At 52.3% G+C, this 18,952-nt stretch overlaps 5 protein-coding genes across 5 annotated transcripts; 3 read left to right on the forward strand and 2 right to left on the reverse strand.

Annotated features, from left to right (window-relative positions):
* Positions 1-108: 108 nt before the first annotated feature.
* On the reverse strand, positions 109-1,524 carry N0V96_003039 (uncharacterized protein; the record flags this gene model as incomplete). Its single annotated transcript, XM_053189806.2, has 2 exons — positions 109-1,012; positions 1,073-1,524. 2 exons carry the CDS (start codon positions 1,522-1,524, stop codon positions 109-111), a joined length of 1,356 nt encoding a protein of 451 aa, XP_053052729.2.
* Positions 1,525-2,446: 922 nt separating this feature from the next.
* N0V96_003040 (uncharacterized protein) lies at positions 2,447-3,214 on the forward strand (the record flags this gene model as incomplete). The annotated part of the gene is made up of 2 exons (XM_065756716.1): positions 2,447-2,485; positions 2,834-3,214. 2 exons carry the CDS (start codon positions 2,447-2,449, stop codon positions 3,212-3,214), a joined length of 420 nt encoding a protein of 139 aa, XP_065614483.1.
* Positions 3,215-3,519: 305 nt separating this feature from the next.
* On the reverse strand, positions 3,520-5,222 carry N0V96_003041 (uncharacterized protein; the record flags this gene model as incomplete). The annotated part of the gene is made up of 3 exons (XM_065756717.1): positions 3,520-4,366; positions 4,419-4,496; positions 4,552-5,222. 3 exons carry the CDS (start codon positions 5,220-5,222, stop codon positions 3,520-3,522), a joined length of 1,596 nt encoding a protein of 531 aa, XP_065614484.1.
* A 1,926-nt stretch (positions 5,223-7,148) lies between these two features.
* On the forward strand, positions 7,149-11,397 carry N0V96_003042 (uncharacterized protein; the record flags this gene model as incomplete). Its single annotated transcript, XM_065756718.1, has 8 exons — positions 7,149-7,758; positions 7,822-8,377; positions 8,432-8,769; positions 8,823-9,009; positions 9,063-9,301; positions 9,366-9,626; positions 9,683-10,898; positions 10,950-11,397. The coding sequence occupies 8 exons, from the start codon at positions 7,149-7,151 to the stop codon at positions 11,395-11,397; spliced, it is 3,855 nt and encodes a 1,284-aa protein (XP_065614485.1).
* Positions 11,398-12,948: 1,551 nt separating this feature from the next.
* On the forward strand, positions 12,949-14,309 carry N0V96_003043 (uncharacterized protein; the record flags this gene model as incomplete). The annotated part of the gene is made up of 2 exons (XM_053189802.2): positions 12,949-13,605; positions 13,665-14,309. The coding sequence occupies 2 exons, from the start codon at positions 12,949-12,951 to the stop codon at positions 14,307-14,309; spliced, it is 1,302 nt and encodes a 433-aa protein (XP_053052725.1).
* Positions 14,310-18,952: the final 4,643 nt, after the last annotated feature.

Consider the following 18,952-nt stretch of genomic DNA (forward strand, 5'->3'; position numbering starts at 1 on the left):
GAACATGAAAAGTTACTTTGCTAGCCACATCGTTGAGGTATCACCCTCAAATCAGGGTCAATAGGCGAGTGTTCAACTATGGTAGGTAGATAGTCAACCGCAACTACCTTAGACAATCCCTCCAAGTTTTCTTACATCCTCTGACCTAACCACACCCCAACACCACTCACTTGCCTTCTTCGCCTTTTCAGAACCGACCTGAAGCGCCGCCTGCGTGATGAACTTCTCCGTCAGCTGGTCATCAGACATGGGCACCTCGACACTTCCAAGGGCATGGTCGACGTGCTTCTCAATTAGTTCCTCAACACCGCGCAGCTTGACAACCAAATGACACTCATCGGTCCTCATAGACTCGGCGACGGTCGCATCAAAACGGTCTCTCAAGCCAACAACAGGCGCGCCGGTGACAAGCGCGTCCTCGTACTCAACCACAGTAGCCCTCCCGAACAATAAGCCTACCGCGCCGCCGTGGTAGACGCTGAACTTAGCCTCAAGACCATCCTTTGGTGTCTTCTTGCCAGTGAGCTCGAGTACGAGAGGATGAACAGTCACGCCGACACTCGCGACCTCCTCCGCGGAGATACCTCGTCTCTCTAATTCATGATGCAACCATACAGCGCCCGTAATGACCGGATGGATAACAATACCACACGGAAAAGGCTTGAACGAATTCTTCTCAATCTCCCACTTCCCTGGCCCTCCCTGTCCAAGACTCTGGACAAGCTCATCCAAGTTTTCCTTCGTACTGACGACCTTGGCCCAGCCCCGCCCAGCTTCCAGTGCCTTGGGCGAACTCGTGAACCCCTCGGCGGCTAGGACCGCGGCAAGAAGCCCGTTCTGAGCGGCGCGTCCGACGTGGAAGGACTTGGTGTCTGAGCCGAACATCTCGCGGAGACCCGTGACTTGCGTTGCGGCGATGCCGATGGCGTGGGCTGTTTTGTCTGTTGGGAGGGCGAGGAGCTTTGCGATGGCGGCGGCCGCGCCGATGGAGCCCGTTGTGCTTGTAATGTGCCTTGGAAGAAGTGTTAGTCTCTGCAGTATTGTCTGCGTGAGGAGAGCGAGAGGACATTACCACCCGATGTCATAGTGCTCTGGGTACACGGCCAAGGCGACCTTGCACTCAACCTCGATGCCGGCGACCAACGCCGTGATGAATTCCTCCCCCGTGACCGGGCGCTGCATCGTCTCGGCGAAACTCAGCAGCGCGGACGCGACGCATCCAGTCGGATGGACAATCGTCTCGAGATGCGTGTCATCGTAATCATGGGCATGCGACGCGATGCCGTTGATGAGAGCAGCGTGTTGCGCATCGATGCGTCGATTAGATCCCAGCACGGAAGACGTCTCTTTCCCAAAAAAGGGCGAGAGGGCTTTGAGTGCGGTCAGGGTTGTCGGATGCGCGCTTCCGCCGATGGCGCAGCCGACCCAGTTGTACAAGGAGCGTACGGCTGCTTCTTTGACGCTCTGGGGGAGGTCGTCGTATGTGAGTGAAGCTATCCACGTCGCGGTGCTGAGGGTTGCCATGATGACGTCATTTGGCTTTGGAGGAGTGTGCTTCTGGGCTCGATGTGCTCTGGTTGATGTTTGATGTTTTTTATGAGTTTATGAATGGTAAATGAAGGGTCGTCCGTCGGAGCGAGGTCGGCGGTCCAGAAGAGCCGGTAATTAATGATGGCGCGGATGTATGTGCCGCGTTATTGCCGGTTACGATACCGCAACACCACATAAGGTAGTCGGAAGATCGAGAATGGCGATGCGAGTAGAAGTATCGACACTCATAAACAGTGAATCTTTTTACAATCCACCGGTATCGATGCGGACTAGATTCTACCTACCTTGTCACCGGTCAAAAACTCCCTTGATGCTTCTCCGTTGCTCAGTTGTGCTACATGATGATATCTTGGCGGCGTCGCCATAAGCGATTGAGGCGTGCAGCCCTCGCTTGTTTGCGGGTATCGCTCCAATAAGGATCAAGCTACCGCCTTACAAACATTTCAATGATGGTCCGAAGACCTCATAGCCGGAACGTAGTCCTTTGTTAAAGATAAATGTGACACGGTCTCCCCTTGATCGTGAAAAGTCTGGTGGGCACTCAAGGTCGGACTTTCTGTTTGTCGGTGCACTGTGTTTGTTCTTTTAGGCTTGTCGTGCTTCACCGCCCACCACACTGTGATCAATCTCGCTTTATTATCAGCCAAAGGAATGAGAAAGCTGAATACTGGTCTCACTGGTATGAAGTACGAGCTGAACGGTAGAATTATTCACTTGCTCTGCCTCTGGCGTGGACAGCGCTTGATTGGGCGGTAGGAAACGTAAGAGGGCTAATTCCTGAAAGAAGACTGTTTATACATTGCTGAGAGTCCAAAATAGAGTATCGCAGTAAGATCCCTAGCATTAGAGCACTAGAGGTGTTTATGGTCATAGGTATAAAAACTCACTGCGAGCAATGGCTTCGTATCAGTGCAGTCTCGAATCGAAGTGTCTGGTAGGTAGACTAAAACTGGAAATCGACCATCCGGAACCTCGACCTTCACTATCAAGAAGCAGTAAATCAACAGCAAAATATGAGTGGTAATCGCGGCGCTTCGGATTTTACGGGGAGTTCCGACCCCAACAAGGTTCCGGGGCCGTTCGATGTTGAGACTCCTCAATTATCTGAAGAGCAAAGAACTCGGCTTCGGAGGGATTCTGACGCTTTGAGGAATAGGGTCAACTTCGTTGCGAGTTGTTCTATCCTCCCGCCCCGGATGAAAAGTGTTTTGGAGGGAATGCCGTCTCCAATCTGTGTTCGAGAGTTTGTTGCGCTAGATGATGGCTACTAACTGTCCAGCAGGCCGGCGAGAGTGCGATGCAGGCAAGGTTGATGAGCCAAATTTCTCCGCAGGCGATACAAGACGAGAGCGGGTCGGAAGGAGAGTCCACGGCCAAAGCCATGGTGAAGACCCGTGCCGAGCAAGAGGAAACAGAAGCACAGCGGCAGCAGAGTCAAGAGCCTCAACAAGATCAGGCATCTGAAGAGGTTTCGGTTACATCCGACTCGGAGGACTACGAGTCCTTCAGCAATGAGGAGAAGAGCAAAGGATCCGGATCCGGGTCGGGGTCGGGGTCCGGTGCCGAAGAGACTGGTGGCCTGGGGAGTAGCAATAAGAGGGCCCCCGGGTCTGATGTCGATGATCCCGATGACCATAAGCGGCCGAGAGCTTCGTCACAGTGATTACATGACATAAGCTAGGGTATGAGCCTGCAGCAGGAAGTGCATAACTGGAAGTAACAAAGTCCACCTCGGATAGCGAACGAAAGACTCTAGGAGTTCATATCAGAAATCACCTGAGATAATTGGTGACCGGTCAAATATCAAGCGCCATTTTGCTGTTAAAGGTTTATATCTCTAAAAGGCCTTATAGAATCGTCCTGATGACTTCAATACTTACTATCGGTGTCTCAAAGCCCCTAGCGCGATTCTGAGCGACATGTATCTGACCGGCTGTTCTCCTTCGGGGAAACAGTCCATGCACCCTCTCAAGAGTAGTCATCCGGTCGTCGGCCGTTGACAAACTTCCAAAGTCGGCTGACCTCATACACCTTGAGTCCTTCAATCACGCCATTGAGCTGATGGTGAGCAGTACCGTCAACACCATTTGTGAGATTGCGCTGCTCATCAATCTTCCAAGGATCATTGCGAACCTTTGTGCGGGACGCCATGAAGGTGCCCGGGAGCGGAGAACCATCCCCATTCGTCTGAACCTTGCTCAAGTTATCGTCAAGAGGAAAGATATTGTCAAGATAGTGCTGGTTAAACTGATGACCGGAACCAGTTCGCTCAATAAGTGCCCCCTCAAACTCATTCCAGTCCGGACTGAGGTGGTTCGCCTGCTTCGGCTCTGTCTTACCCACGGCCTTGATGACTTCCGTCTTCTTGTTGACGGAGATGAGACCGGCGATTTCACCGAGACCGAGGAAGCGTCCATCTCTCTTGGCAGTCTGTTTCTTGAAGTGGAGGACGCCCCATCGAGAAACAAAGTCTTTTGAGTTGGCGTAGTGCTCGATGTGGCGAATGGCACGTCCCTTGGGCCTGGGAATACCGTGTTCCCTCTTTGTGCGAGGATTGTTGAAGTGGTTTGCAGCGTTACCGAAGGTGTAGATCTCGAGCTTCTGTAGGACCTCGCGGGGGTGTTGATTGATGAGCCAGTCTAGGATGATGCTTCCTTCAAGTCCGCCTTGAGAGTGAAGAATTAGGATGACTTTCTTCTTGTCTTGGTTGAGCAGGGCGGTGGAAATGTGCGAGAAGCAGACTCTGGTGTCGGTGGTACCAAAGTAGAGGCAGCGCTCCAGGAGGCATTGAATCACATCAAAGATGATGCCAGCACTGGTAAACAATGTCAGCGTGTGTCCCGATAGCATGGAGTCTGTGTACTTACGTCTTATTGTGTACACCTTTCACCCTTCGATGGAAGGTGACGGAAATCCGGTCGATGTTGCTCTGAAGCCAGTTTTTGCTGTAGGTGTATGCTTAGTTCATGCAATGAATGTTCAACGAGGAAGTCCTCTTACCCGACAGCAACACCATTGAGAAAGATCCACTCTTCTTCGGGGTGGTTTAGCTCCCACTCTCGTGCCGAGGGAGTATCGGCCGACCAGATGAATCCTTCAGGCATCCAGCCATTAAGCCCGATGCACGCCAAATAGTTAATACCAACGAAAAGGCCTACATACGCAACGAAGACGTTGAAAGAGAAGAACGAGAGGAAAGGCAGGGAAATCAGGAAGGCTGATTGAGTGACGATGAGGATGGAGTGGAAAATGATGTCACGAATATTGCTCCAAGAGGGATACAGCTCGTCCATGGGCCCAGAATGGAAGTAGCGCTGAGCCCATGCTTCGAATCGACGATGGAGCTGGCTCACGAGAAATCGAGGCTGCTCTTTGAATCGGTTGTCGACTCCGAGATTGAAGGAGCGTGCCGGAGGCTGTGACCAGAGTGGCAGGACAATGCATGGTAGGAAAGCAATGTTCTTGAGGAATAGGAGCAAGTCGCTTGCGAGAAGGGTCCACGGTGCGCCGGTGTAGTAGTACGGCTGCTTGAGAAATGGGTCGGTGCCGTTCCATGTTACATCTGCTCCGCGGCTCTTTTTACGGAGACGGATGTCCGAGCCGGTCCGGACTTCGAGCTTCTTCTCGTTGACATCCTTGGGAAGGGAATAGGTGACTTCGACTGCCGCCATCTTTGGAGGTACGCACAGCTAGTAGTCTTGGTGAAATAAGTTGTCAATAGGAAGGAAACCAGATAGCCGGGATGCCGCCAGATAGCTGGATCAAGTACTGCTTTTAATTCTCTTGGAAGGTCATCTGAAGTCTGGAGAAGCTTCAACTTTTGGGACTGTTGAGGCTTTCCTGATGCCCTAAAATGCCAGACGTGATGGCCACCGGGGAGGAATTTCAGGCAAACCTTGATGTCTTACTTTCACATGCTGTAAGTAACAAGATTTTTCACGTGTCGCGTCCGTAAATTTGATGCTTTTGACAGTGCTCGAATGATTGAGGCTTGAGAGTGAGGTTCCCGTGGTCCCGGCAGTCGTGCTTACATGAGTGCAGGGTTGGAACAAAGTTTCCACTGCATTTCTGCCAGTGATGAACCCAACAAATGGAGCGGTGTTCGACTGAAGATGGCACAGATGGCTTTCTGACCCTGAATTTGCTGCAGATCCGAGCGCCTCAGGGCTGAGTGTGAGAGCTGGTATGTTGGATATCCCTTGACTTGGCCCCTCAAGACAATCGCAAAGCTAGTACCAACGAGCTGAAAGCTAGTCGGATGATCCCCAATCCCACCTTTGAGACATCGTCGGAGCTGCGAAGCTCGGAGCTATCTCCACCAGCATGCTGCCCCTCCTGTTTACGCACGCTTTACGCACGCTTTTTGAAGAATGACTACCCCAAATCCGCTTTCGATCCGGTTGCGGGCCGCTAGACCTCCCGTCTGCCTGCATGCATTCTCATATTCTGGATTATCTAGATGATAAGCACCCCGAGCCAATTGGGTGAACCCAAGAGCATGCAATGTTTCGCCGGTTTATCGCGACCATCTTCTGCCCCCGGATAGAAGAGAAGCGACTGGTCCGTCTCAGTTGCCCGTTGAGCCACTTCGGCATCTAGTGAGACTCCCGGCGGGAAACCGACCAATCATCAGACCTGCTGGGCTACAGTCACATCACACTGGGGATTAGCATGAGCCGGGAAGCAGAGTCCTCGTTGAAATTCGATCTTCTGTCGGCATGCCCTATCGCGGCTGCGCCCTTCCGGTGGAGATTGCCCTGCGTGTGGTGGTATACAACTAGTGTGCAAATAGTCTCAGCGCCCGTTAAGAAATGTAAGTCCGCAGAAACTCACCCAAAAAGCCAGCGGCAAATACCTAATCATTCTGAATTCAATGTCGTCTTTCAGATTTAGTGAACATGAGTAACCAACCTCCAATCGCCACGACTCGACTCAAAAGTTATCAGTTCTCAACCATTGGGTCTTTCAGTAACAGAGTTGAGGTTCTCGACTATTTTACCTGCTCGACAACGTTGTTGCTCGGCTTACTTTTGCCTTCAGAACGCACATACCACCTCTGATGAGTGTCTTGCAAGAACATATGCAAGCAAGCCACATTGAGAGACGTCGTGTAATTGTTTACATCCTCAAGGACAATTCTTACTCCAACCACATACAGACATAGGGCTAGTTACCCCATCAACAACCAGCACGAAGTGTCTCTCGGATGATTGCGAACATTCTCCCGTCTCATCCGAGTGAGACTATCCGCATCCGGTCATATCATGAGAAGATAGAGGCAGTCAACATTTTGTATGCCAGGAAAGCATGTGAAAGTCGCGAGGACCCTGTCCACCGTTGAGAGGAGTTTTTGCACACAAGCTGTCGTCGACGGGAATATGTTGACTGTCTTTGCCCGTCTGGGGAAGCCGCTACGGGCCGAAGATACTTGCCGGCGCTTGTCCTTATAAGAAGAAACCATCATCCACCAGACGGCCAGGAAGATCAAGTGTACATGTAAGTAATCCGACCTTTCCTTCTCTCCCTCGGAAGGGCGGCACATGGAACTTCTTAGCGCTCTTTGACGACAAGAGGCTACTGCTACGAACAAGATCGCGATGGAGGGCACCACGGAGCCCAACGGTTACGACCACCAGCAGATCAACGGTCTCAACGGCGACTCCAACGGTCGCACCGAGCCTGACTACACAGAATCATTCGACGCCCCCTACCCGGCCACGGAGCCCCACGAGGGTCACCGCCAGGCCAGTGACACATTCGATCCTGTGACTGGTGCATACCCGCGCATCTCCCGCCCCGTTGAGCTGATCCGCCCGTCCTATGACGTTGTTGTCATCGGTTCTGGATACGGTGGCGCCGTCGCCGCCAGCCGCATGGCACGTGGAAACAAACAGGTTTGCTTGCTCGAGCGTGGCAAGGAGAAGTGGCCCGGCGAGTTCCCCTCTGATATCGTCCCAGCCGTGAAGGAGCTTCACACTACCAACGCAGCGACGGATGGTCTTCTCGGTGCTCTTGGAAAGTTGGGCACCGGCGGTGATCCAACTGGGCTTTACCATCTCATCGTTGGCGATGGTCAAAATGCCTTTGTAGGCAATGGCTTGGGCGGCACGAGTTTGCTCAATGCGAATGTTTTCCTTGAAGCAGATGAAGGGGTTCTCAACCTGCCTATCTGGCCCAAGGAGATAGACGCAGGGGAACTGAAGAAATGTGAGTTGTCATCTCCCTGTCACACACGAATGTCATAAAGACTCTAACACCTGGAACTTCCAGATTACAAGCGCGCTGCCGGTGTCTTGGAGCCTAGAAAGTATCCAAAAGACTTCCCCAAACTACACAAGCTGGAGACCCTCGAGAAGCAGGCTAAGCTCATGGGTTGGAGCGAAAAGTTCGACCGTGTACCCCAGACCACCCGCTTCGAGGATGGAGAGAACAGCACTGGTGTCTACATGCGTGCCTCCACGCTCAGTGGCCAAGACACTACCGGCCTCAACGACGGCAGCAAGTCCACAACTCTGGTGAACTATCTTAGTGACGCCTGGAACTGGGGTACCGAGATGTTCTGCCAGTGTGAGGTCCGTTATGTCACGAAGGCTAAGGACCGCGAGGGCTATATCGTTCACTTTGCGTGGCACGGTGGGAAGCGCGCCAACTTCAAGGACCTTTTTTACGAGGATCTGATGTGGGTGCACGCCAAGGAGCTGGTTTTCTTCGGCGCTGGTAGTATCGGAACTACCGAAATTTTGCTCCGCAGCAAGCAATTTGGTTTGGATATGAGCCCCGACGTTGGGCACGGCATGAGTGGCAACGGTGATATCCTCGCTTTCGGGTAAGTGTGAGACGCCTTCTTCTAAGAATGCAGTCGACTAATTCCATCGTGAAGCTACAATACTAGCGAGTATGTCAACGGCATGGGACGCGAAGATCCCCCACCAAACCGTCCCGTTGGGCCGTGTATCACTGGTATCATCGACTGCCGGAAGGGCCTGGACAACCCTCTTGATGGCTTCGTCGTTGAGGAGGGTGCTATTCCTGCCGCCCTCGCGCCCTTCTACCAAGCAATGCTCACGTATTTGCCCGGCAGAGTGTTCCCCGATAATATCTCCATCAAGGGCGCAGTCGGTCACGTAACTGCAGCTGTCGGCAGTCGCTTCTTCGGCCCCTACTTCCCCGATGGAAGCACTGAGAAGACGCAGTGTTATCTCATCATGTCGCACGACAGTAAGTCTTTCTCATCGCGTTTGGCGGTAACTGGTCTAACTAGGTCATCTCAGGCAGTCAAGCAACCATGCAGCTTGACAAAGACAGACCGCTCATCAACTTCTCCGGCGTTGGCAAGTCGCACAGAGCCAAGAAGCTGGCGGGCTACTTGGCCAAGCTGACCAACCTGATCGGCGGAATCTACGTCGACAGTCCCTTCTACGCCGCATTTGGTGAGAAGGAGATCACTGTTCATGCCATGTAAGGTGAACCCATTTTGTGCAAAGACGGGGTTCTTGCTAATACTTGACCAGTGGTGGTGCTCGTATCAGCAATGACGGAACTGGCGCCAGCGGCGGCGTGAACCACAAAGGCCAACTGTTCAAGGGCACTGAAGGTGAGGTCCATGAGGGCTTGGTGGTTTGCGACGGATCCATTGTTCCTGCGGCTCTTGGTGTCAATCCTTTCGCGACAATTACGGCCCTCGCGGAGAGATCTGTTGATAAGATCGCGGATGACTTCCATATTAAAGTCGATCTCAAGACAAAGAATGGTAAATATCCTTGGTTCCTTAATCCAAATATTCAGTCTGTCTCGATTGTACTAAACAACCATAGGCTCTCTGAACCTGTTTGGCAAGCCGGCACACGACCCCTTCGAGGGCGAACATCCGCCTGTGGCCAGAGTGCAAGAAATCATCAACACAGCCAGAGATGACATGACTCCTGGCATTGCCTTCACCGAGACCATGGACGGATGGATTCACTTCGGAGAAGATTCCAAGACATTGGATTTCCAAAGAGCCACCTTGACTGCAAAGAGCCGGGGCGAATATGCCCGTTTCTTCCTCAGTGCTAGGTCATGGAACACTCACAACCGTAAGCCTTCACCCACATACCTCAATCTGCTCCCATACTTACAGAAGTACACGTAGTCGTCCACGACAAGGAACACGAAGCCAACCTTACCGGCACCTTTACTTGCCCCACTCTGGGTGGCACATCTATGGTCCAGGGCGGCAAGTTCAACTTGTTCAACGACGACCCGAGATCGCCTGACACCTCCAACCTGACTTACAACTTCCTGATATCCCAAAAGGATGGCAAGAAGTTGCACTTCAATGGCTACAAGGTCGTCAACTCAGACGTTGTCTTCAACCCTGTCAACCTCTGGAAAGCCACGACCACTCTCTACTGCACTATTACTGAGGTTGACGAGCATGACCAGCCCATTCATGAAGAGATTCGCGGTAAGGGTATCATCCACATCCGCCCCACAGCCTTCCTTCAAGAATGCACAACCATGGAAGCAACCGGATCCAGCCTCTACGCCAAGGTCTCTTCAACCGCCAACTTCCTCGGATACTTCACCGCCAAGGCAGCTGGAGCCTTCCTCACACCTTTTATCCCTCAGATCTGGCCCAGCCTGCCTTTCAACAGCTACCAGAACCCCACACCCTGGTCGGAAGAGATCACAGTGGAGGCCAACGACCGCGTCAAGACGAAGCTCTACATGTGGGAGCCGCAGACTATTGGTGGGGACGCAAGCAGGGCCCCGATTGTTTTGTTCATCCCTGGCGCCGCCGTCGACCAGCAGATCTTTGCTTTGCCCACCATTGAGAAGAATGCGGTCAACTACTTCCGGGCTAAGGGGTACCGCGTGTACTCTATGGTACACCGCGTCGGCAAGACCATTGTTGCTCAACAGAACTGGACCACATACGACGCCCGTCGCGATATTCAGGCGGCTCTCAGGAAGATTCGCAAGAGGCACGCCATAATTGACAGGCTGGACGGTAGCGGCCCCTCGTCACCGACGTACGTCGTAGCGCACTGCGCTGGATCTATCGCTCTTGCTTCAGGTCTGCTTGACGGAAGCATCCCTAGGCAATGGCTTAGCGGTGTCACCGCGTCCCAGGTCTTCATGAACCCCAAGTTCCCCAAGGTCAACCACGTCAAGGCTAGCCTCCCCATATCCATGGCCAACATCTACAATCTCATCCAGGGCAAGTGGTTTGACTGCACCAGCACACCTCGCGATGGATATGTCCAGCAGGCTATTAACCAGTTGCTTCGCTTCTATCCCGTTGGTCACCGCAACGAGATCTGCAACTCTGTTGTCTGCCACCGCAGCTCTCTTGCTTTCGGCCGGTTCGTATATCCCAACCCTTTTCAGCCTCCACCATGATTGACATTTTCTAGGCTCTGGTCCCACAAGGGACTCAACGAGGCCACTCACTCTCAATTAGAGAACTTCATCGGTGGTGCCTCAATGGCGAACTTGAACCACTTGATGTACCAAGGCACCCACGAAGTCGTGACCGACTCGCAGAACGAGAGCCTCGTCACACCGCAGAACATCGCCCGCCTCAAGGGTCTGCCCATTTTCCTCTTCTCTGGATCTGAGAACGAGGTTTACGCGCCCGAGAACACCGACACATCCTTCACCACCCTCACGGAGGCTAACGGCGGCGTCTGCTACGAGAGACAGGTGTTCCAGAATCGCGGGCATTTGGACGCCTGGATGAGCCCTACCGCCCACAAGGACATCTTCCCGCGTGTTGAGCAGCACATCCAGAATGTCCTGAACGACAAGTATTCGCGACTTGAAAGGTTTGCATCAGGCAACCCGCTGGGGTTGAAGAAGTGATGCACACTGATTTAATAATCCTCGAGGCCATCAAGCTGGCATTGAGGGGCGTACTTGGTGGTTATTCTTTGAAGGGGCTCGCAAGTTTGCCAAATATTTGGATGTTCGTCTCCCAAATCCGGGTAATTTTCTTTGTCAACCAAAATAACCACATGTACCATAATTCAGGTACAGGAAGTAATACCACAGTAATACCACATTGCCTCGTGCACCATGACTAAAACCTTGGGCGCTTAAATCCTGTCACTGCCCCTGTTGCTTTTCCGCGGAGCAAATGAACACGAACTTGTTAAGACTATCACCTGTCAATCCAACCATCCTCGGGTTTAAGAGCCGCAAGGCAGAATATCGGAACCGGAATTGAACGATTGAATAGTCCTTTGAGCTGCCGGGGTAAGTCATCTTCGGCCTGCAGCAGATTGCGAAAGTCAAATAAACATCAGACAAGATTGGCCATCCCACACAGCCGTTTGCTCGTCTGGAGTCCCGACGAACGTTCCATGTGAGAATGAGCGTTACGTCTTGCCTTTTTCGGGGTCACCTTGGCACCCAAACCTCTCAGCTCTCGTCGTATTGCCAAACATGAACTGTTGTTTCTTGTTTGTGGGGAAATGCAGCCAAGAAGTCAATGGTGCTGGCATTCCTTGACTTCTCCGTGCCGGCACCGAATTGAAGATTAAGATAACGCAAGGAAATAGAGCTTCAGAAGTTGTTAGTTATCCGATAGCTGATGAAAACAATCTCTTCGGAATCCGGCAAAGATACTCGTCTAGAGCCCGGCCGGAGGTGATCCGGGAACCATTAGCCTGGACACAGCGGAGCAGCGGAGTGGGGCCGTGCGTGATCGGAGGCGGGGAGAAATCAGGCCGATGGATGGAGACCCGTAAACCCCGAGAGTCCGATGGCCGTGAGGATGAAAACGGTTTCATACGTGGGATGAATGACGCATTGGATGTAGCTGAGAGCTGTGGTGGTTGTGTGGCTTTCTGGTAGCTTTATCCATAGCTCAAGCTCGTACACACTGGCTTAGCTCGATTCTAGCTTTGCATAACTCTGCATAGCTTGCGAGCTCCCACACCCAAATCACCTCATTCATCATGCGACAAGTCGATGATGAGGTGAAGTTCTGGAAGAGAACTGATGGTGCTTGAGGCCGCAGCGACAGCTTGAGCTGCTATTTGTTCTCGCGTGGAACGGGTTCCCACCTCGCCCTCGCCCACCGTCTGGTCGTGCCTCTCCGGCTCGTCCGGGGATTCGAGTTCCATTGGGTGGCATGGGCGGGGGAGAGTTTCACTTCGCTGCTGCTGTCCGATCCCGTTGACGTCAGCTTACCATTGGATCTCTAGCTGTTGGCGTCGTCCCTAGTGTCTCTGCCTACAGCCATTCCGCGTATGCAAAGTGCGTGGTGTTTGCCTCCCGGTGCCGAATTGTCAAACAAAAGGATCTTTATCAGCGTTACCCCCCGCGTGGTTGCTTTCTTCGATTCCCTTTTTCCTTATCAACCTTTTTCCAGAATCAAGGTAGCATTGTTATCTGGAAAATCAATTTAAAATGAAAGCTGTTGCAGCCCTGTCATGCGTGGCCATTGCCAACGCATTTATCCTTCCCGACCCGAAGATCTTCGAGCAAGCGGCCATTAAGAATGATGACCACGCTAATCGAGGTTCCTGGTGGGACCGCGTGCCTTCCAAGGACTCCATCGTGAACACCGTCGAGGATGGCATCGATTCCTTGTCCGCACACATTGAGGGTGCATTGCACTCTTTCGAAGAGACAGTCGAGAACAAATTCGACCATCTTTTCGAGGAGGAGATTTTCAACGAGCCCAAAGTCTCCGACAAGACCATCTATGAGCTCATTTCGAAGAGCGAGCACACCACCGAGTTTGCCAAGCTTGTCAACGAATACGAGGACATTGTCAACATCTTGAAGAGCACTGAGGCGAACCACACACTTTTCGTTCCAACGAACCGCGCTTTTGAGCATCTGCCTAAGCACAAGAAGCCCAGCAAGGAGGTTATTGAAGCCATTCTGAAGTACCACGTTGGTATCGGCGACTACGATGCGAAGAGGGTCCTTCGCACCCACACGCTCCCCACATTGCTCAATGAGAAGTTCCTCGGCGACAAGCCCCAGCGTCTTCGCACCAGCGTCGGCCTCGGCGGCGTGCGCATTAACTTTTACGCCAAAGTTGTTGCCGTCAACATCGTAAGCAAACAAGGTCCCCATGGCTCGTTAATCCACCAAATCTGACATGCCATCTGCAGCGCGCCAAGAACGGAATCATTCACGCCGTCAATAGCTTGATCATTCCGCCACCCATGGTCGGACGCGAACTCACCCTTCTCCCCAGCCAGTTCTCCACGCTCTTGCTCGCATATGAGAAGACCGATTTTGTCAAGTACATCCATGGTGTCAAGTCCACCGGTACCACCGTCTTCGCACCCTCCAACAACGCCTTTGCTCGCCTCGGACCCAAGGCGAACGCCTTCCTGTTCAACACCGACCTCGGCCTCAAGTACCTGAGAGCCTTGCTCAAGTACCAGATTGTCGGCAATGCGACTCTCTACAGCGACGCACTGTACCGCCCTGATGAGAAGAAGGACGTCAACACCATGGAGCACTACCATGTTGATCTTCCCACATTGCTAGGCAAGAACATCGCCGTTGATGTCGCTACCTGGGGAGGCTGGACCAAGGTCAAGCTCAACGGTTACATCCCCATCGTCGTCGCCGATGGAATCGCCAAGAACGGTGTCATTCACGTCCCCGGCCGTGTCCCCATTCCTCCTCACAAGCACAAGGTCGATTATGTCGACGGCGAAATTGAGGTCGAGGATTTGAAAGAGAGGCTCTCTGAGTACGTTGATGGGAAGGAGAACGATGCTAATTGGCTTGGCGAGGAATTGTAAAGGCTTCTATGTCAATTAGATCAACAAATAGCCGTCTGCCTTGAATAATTTGGACGACAAAAGCCACAATGCCGGATATTAGCAATACATATATGCCTAAGCTCTCTCCATCGAGTATGCCCCAACCATCTATGGCCATGACTCTTTCACCTTGATGATAGGGGTACCATGTAGATATTGTACCTTGATATCATGGAAATCAATCCGAAGTACGTAACTGAGGAACAACGCGATCTATTTATGGGAAGCCTTCTTCGGTGGTACCGCCATGGTCTCGGCCGCGGGACTGTCTCAATGAGTATGGTAGTCCTTTGGCAGAGATGTCTCGCCTTCCCAAGCGCTGTCTTCACCCCCTCAACTACCAGGAATGCCAAGCTAGGTAAGGAGTCCTAACTTGTTCCAGCACAACCCCGACTTCTGCGGCATTCAGCCCTACGGACATTGAGCTTCAGCGAAACAGCCCAGTGTTCTCAGCCACCCTCTCTACTCTGGCGTGTCTGAGCCAATATCGGTGCTGTTTTTTCACTCCCGACCCATCGAGTGAATGCCGTGCCCAACGTACCACGAATAGCCCCTCGATAACTTACTTCCCAAGGCTGTCAGCTATACACATGAAATCATGAGAATCGTTTTTAATGACCGCTTCATGCATCAAGTACCTCTTTATCTAATGTTGCCAAACGCATCAAGGCATTCTGGGCATGCGGGAGAAATGGAAGAATACCACAGAGAAAGAAAAGCCATGTTTTGGGTCCTTCGTGCTCCCTGACCTCGGAGCGAATCAGCCTTCTCAACCAAAAATGCCATGGCCCAGCCCGCATCTACCTATCGGTACTCACCAGTCCGGAATCTGACTAGCACCGGACCTCAGCTCAGGGTAGCCGGCGCCTTCTAGGACAACCACACATGACAATTGGCTCCAACCATCGACCATGGGATGCCACTGATGCAGACTGCAAGCGGTCAAGCGGCCCTCGATGAGGCTGGTACAGTAACGCACCGGAAAGACGACGAACCACGCGCGGAGCTGAGCTACTACAGCTGTCCGGTTGTCTCAAAGCCACCACAAGAAGAGATTGGCTTACCTTTCGCGTGTGCGACCCAAGGACCAGGAACTTTCTTCATGTTGTCCAAGGGCGGATTCGTGGCTCGGCGAACTCTGTCTCCCTCCCCAGGCCTCTTCTGAATTATTCGAAAGCTGCATGTGGACAAGATTTGACGTCGATTTCTGGCCCAAATCTGAATATCAACCCGCGAGAAAGGATGCCCGCAGCTTTCCAACGATCAATCATGCCGTGATATGAGCTTGTAGCAAATATGCATCAACCCGCACCAGCGAGACAGCCGACACTTGAGTCGCAAGCGCAGTATAATCTGCAAGCTACCGAGGACATCGACGAGGACCACAATGAGCTGGACGAGAAGAAACACCCGCCTCCGATACCAAAGCGACCAGACTATCGACCCAAACCGTTGCAATGGCCTTTCATCGTATGCATGATTCTTACCCTCTACATATTCGTGGGGCTGGTGATCTATGCTCGCAATACGATGCCAAATTCAGACAGCACAGCAATAATTGAGCCCCGCCGTTACTTGGATTCACGGCAAGAGTCTAGTTCTATCAATGAGAAGTCCTCAAGTCCAAGTATGTCAACACAGGTTCTGTCGTCTTCGGGCTCCCGTCCGTCTTCTGATGGACTGCCGTCGACGATCGTCCAAACTAGTAATGCCGATCTCCCGACGACCTCTGCACCTGGGCGATCTCCTGCTTCGGCGTCAATATCGACGGCTCTTGTTACTATAGCCTCGTCGGACAAAGCCTTCAGCGTGACTCCTGGAGCATCGACTGAGCGAGAGCAATCTTCTGATATTCGACAACAGAAGGCACAAGTCACCTCAACCCCCTCGGCGTCGGCAATTGAGGCCCAGAGCCAGACAGCCTCCGGACCGCCCTCGTCTGCGCCACCTGATGATCTTCTCACAGCTACTACTACTGCCACAGATAATCCGATTTCAATGGCTACATCATCATCGTCATCAGGCACTACGAGATCTAACAATGGTGGTCAGAGCAAAGAAACTGACTCTACTCATTCTCCACCGTCAACAACCACGAAACCGGAGAGTCAAGACAAGATTAAATACACGACGTATTCAACAACAAGTGATAAGGAAGCCAGCTTTGTTTCATCCTATGACGGTTCGAACCAGCGCAAAGCTCCTGTCACTGTCACCTCATCATCTTCCAGCCCATCATCGCCGGAGCCCATTGGAAGCGACAGGGTGCTTTCTATCATCAAGTCTGAATTCACTTCCACATTCACGAGACCTGGATCCACTTTCCAGTACACGACATCCATCGTGAGCAGTGCTTTTTCGACTTTCACGACGGCTCTTGAAACCACCATTCCCGAAAGTACTGGCGAGACCACGTATACACGAGTGATCACAACCGCGACGCAGAAGTCGATCACAAGAACCTTGGCAAGTAGCAACGTGGTTATTACTACGACGATACCCGAGCAAACCACCCGAACGGATGTAATCAGCGATGACGAAACAACCTACTACCAGACGACAACCAAGACTGTTGGGCGCGTGACGACCTCAACCTCGGCTGCACCCGCCTCGACAATCGTCGAAGTCACTGGTGAAGTTGGAGAGGCGACCATAACTTCAACAGCCCAGTTTACATCGCCTGCGAGGGTCAGCACCTATACATCTGTTGGTGTTTCTGCCGTACCGACTACCATTGCAAGTGTCTTCACCACGACCGCGGCGGGGGTGGTGTACGTGTCCGTAGGGACAACCGAAATCACCAGAGTTGTCACCGTTCCCGGCGGAGGGTCACGAGGCCAGCAGAGTTGGCAGCCTAGCCTAGTTACACAACTCATCACCAGTGTGTTCGACGGGAAGATTGTGACAGTTGTGGAAACGGGAAAACCTCAGATTTTCGTGACCAACGCCGAAAGCCTTTTTACGGCCGTGTACACGCCACCTGCAGAGACGATCGTGACGAGGATAGGGGGTGAAGAGACGCAGATGGTAGTCACAGTCACTCCATCTCTGGATGTTGGCCTGATTGCTGTCCAGACCACCGTTGCTGGAAAACCTACGGTGGTGCTGATTCAGGCTACAAACGCTGCAGGCTTCAAGCCGGTGTCTTTGACACTTGTCTCCCAAGTCGGCGGCAGTACTGGCGTCTTCACAGCCACCGATGCTCCAGAGACTATCAGGACAACCATCGATGGTAAAGAGACCTTGGTAACAAGAACACCGGCCCTGAGAGAGTTTACCTCTGTAATCGGAGGAACGCCAACCACAATGGCGTTGGTCACAACACCGACTGGAAGCATGCCTCTATTGTTCACAGTGATCACGACGATTGGAGGCTCTTTGAGCACAATCATATCAACTCCAAGCCCTACCACATTTGTCACTTCGATATCGGACAAGCTCACTACGATCACATCTACTCCGAAGCCCAGTACACGTGTATCCACTATTGGCCCCTCCACGGCGGTATTCATCTCTGTTTCCCAGCCAGCGTCGACAAGCAAACCCGATACCGTCATAACCGAAGTCGAGAAGTTCGCTTTCACCGATGGCGATTACTTCCTCGGTAAGTTTCTTCCGGTGATTCTGGCCGTCATGGTTGCGATTCCTCTGAGAATCATCGATCTCAACGCGAAGTTATACCAGCCTTTCCATGCATTATCCCAAGAAGGAGGTGCACTCGGTAAGAATAGCATGACGATCCAATTTGAAGGCTGGAATGGGTTCTTGGCTCCGTTCAGGGTTCTCAGGCAGGGTCATCCGGTTCCTTTCATCACGACACTGATCGTATGGTCATCGTCTCTTCTGGCACCCTTGGCAACTGAGGCGATTGGAATGAAGCTTCACGGCAAATGCAAAATCACCGCCATTGACGGCTGCGGCATTCAACTAGGCGTCTCCCCAAAATCAGCACACATCTTGATCGCGTTGCTCGTTCTTATCGTTGCTCTTCTGCTGGTTCTCCTTTATCTTCTCCGCAGCTGGGAAACCGGACTCCACGCGAATCCTTGGAGCATTGCGGGAATATCGTCACTTTCTCTGAACGCAGAAATTCGGCCACATCATGTCAACTTCAAAGCTACCGAAAGAATGATGGCAGGCAAGAGCTACATGCTGAGCTTTTTCGAAGATAGGCACGGTCGAGATGAATACGGCTTCATCTACTATGACGAATCGGCCGACAACTTGCAATCGGCAGGGTCAGGAGCGCTATCGACTGATGACGAGTCGGATGTCATCAAATATTCGCACGGCAAGGCGAGAAGTGCCCGGAAAACAAATCCTTTCATCGCGCTTACGTACTGGTGGCGCATCGTGTTCATTCTTTTCCTCCTTTCTTTGTTCATCATAATACTTTACTATCACGTTACACTTGGTCTTCGTACTTCTTTCAAAGACTTCATGGACAGTCAAACATTTGGCCTCCGTTTCTTCCTTGCTGCATTGGGAGTTATCATCATTTTTTGCTGGGAATCAATTTTCATCAGTAAGTAGCCTCGACCCTAGAGCCGGCCCGGAGTGAGGAGCTCGACTAACACAAAGCCCAGGTGTTGCTATTGTCAGTCCGTACCATCACATGGGCC

The sequence above is a fragment of the Colletotrichum fioriniae genome (genome assembly GCF_027942845.1).
Source record: "Colletotrichum fioriniae strain IMI 355084 chromosome Unknown scaffold_3, whole genome shotgun sequence".
Lineage (NCBI taxonomy): Eukaryota > Fungi > Ascomycota > Sordariomycetes > Glomerellales > Glomerellaceae > Colletotrichum > Colletotrichum fioriniae.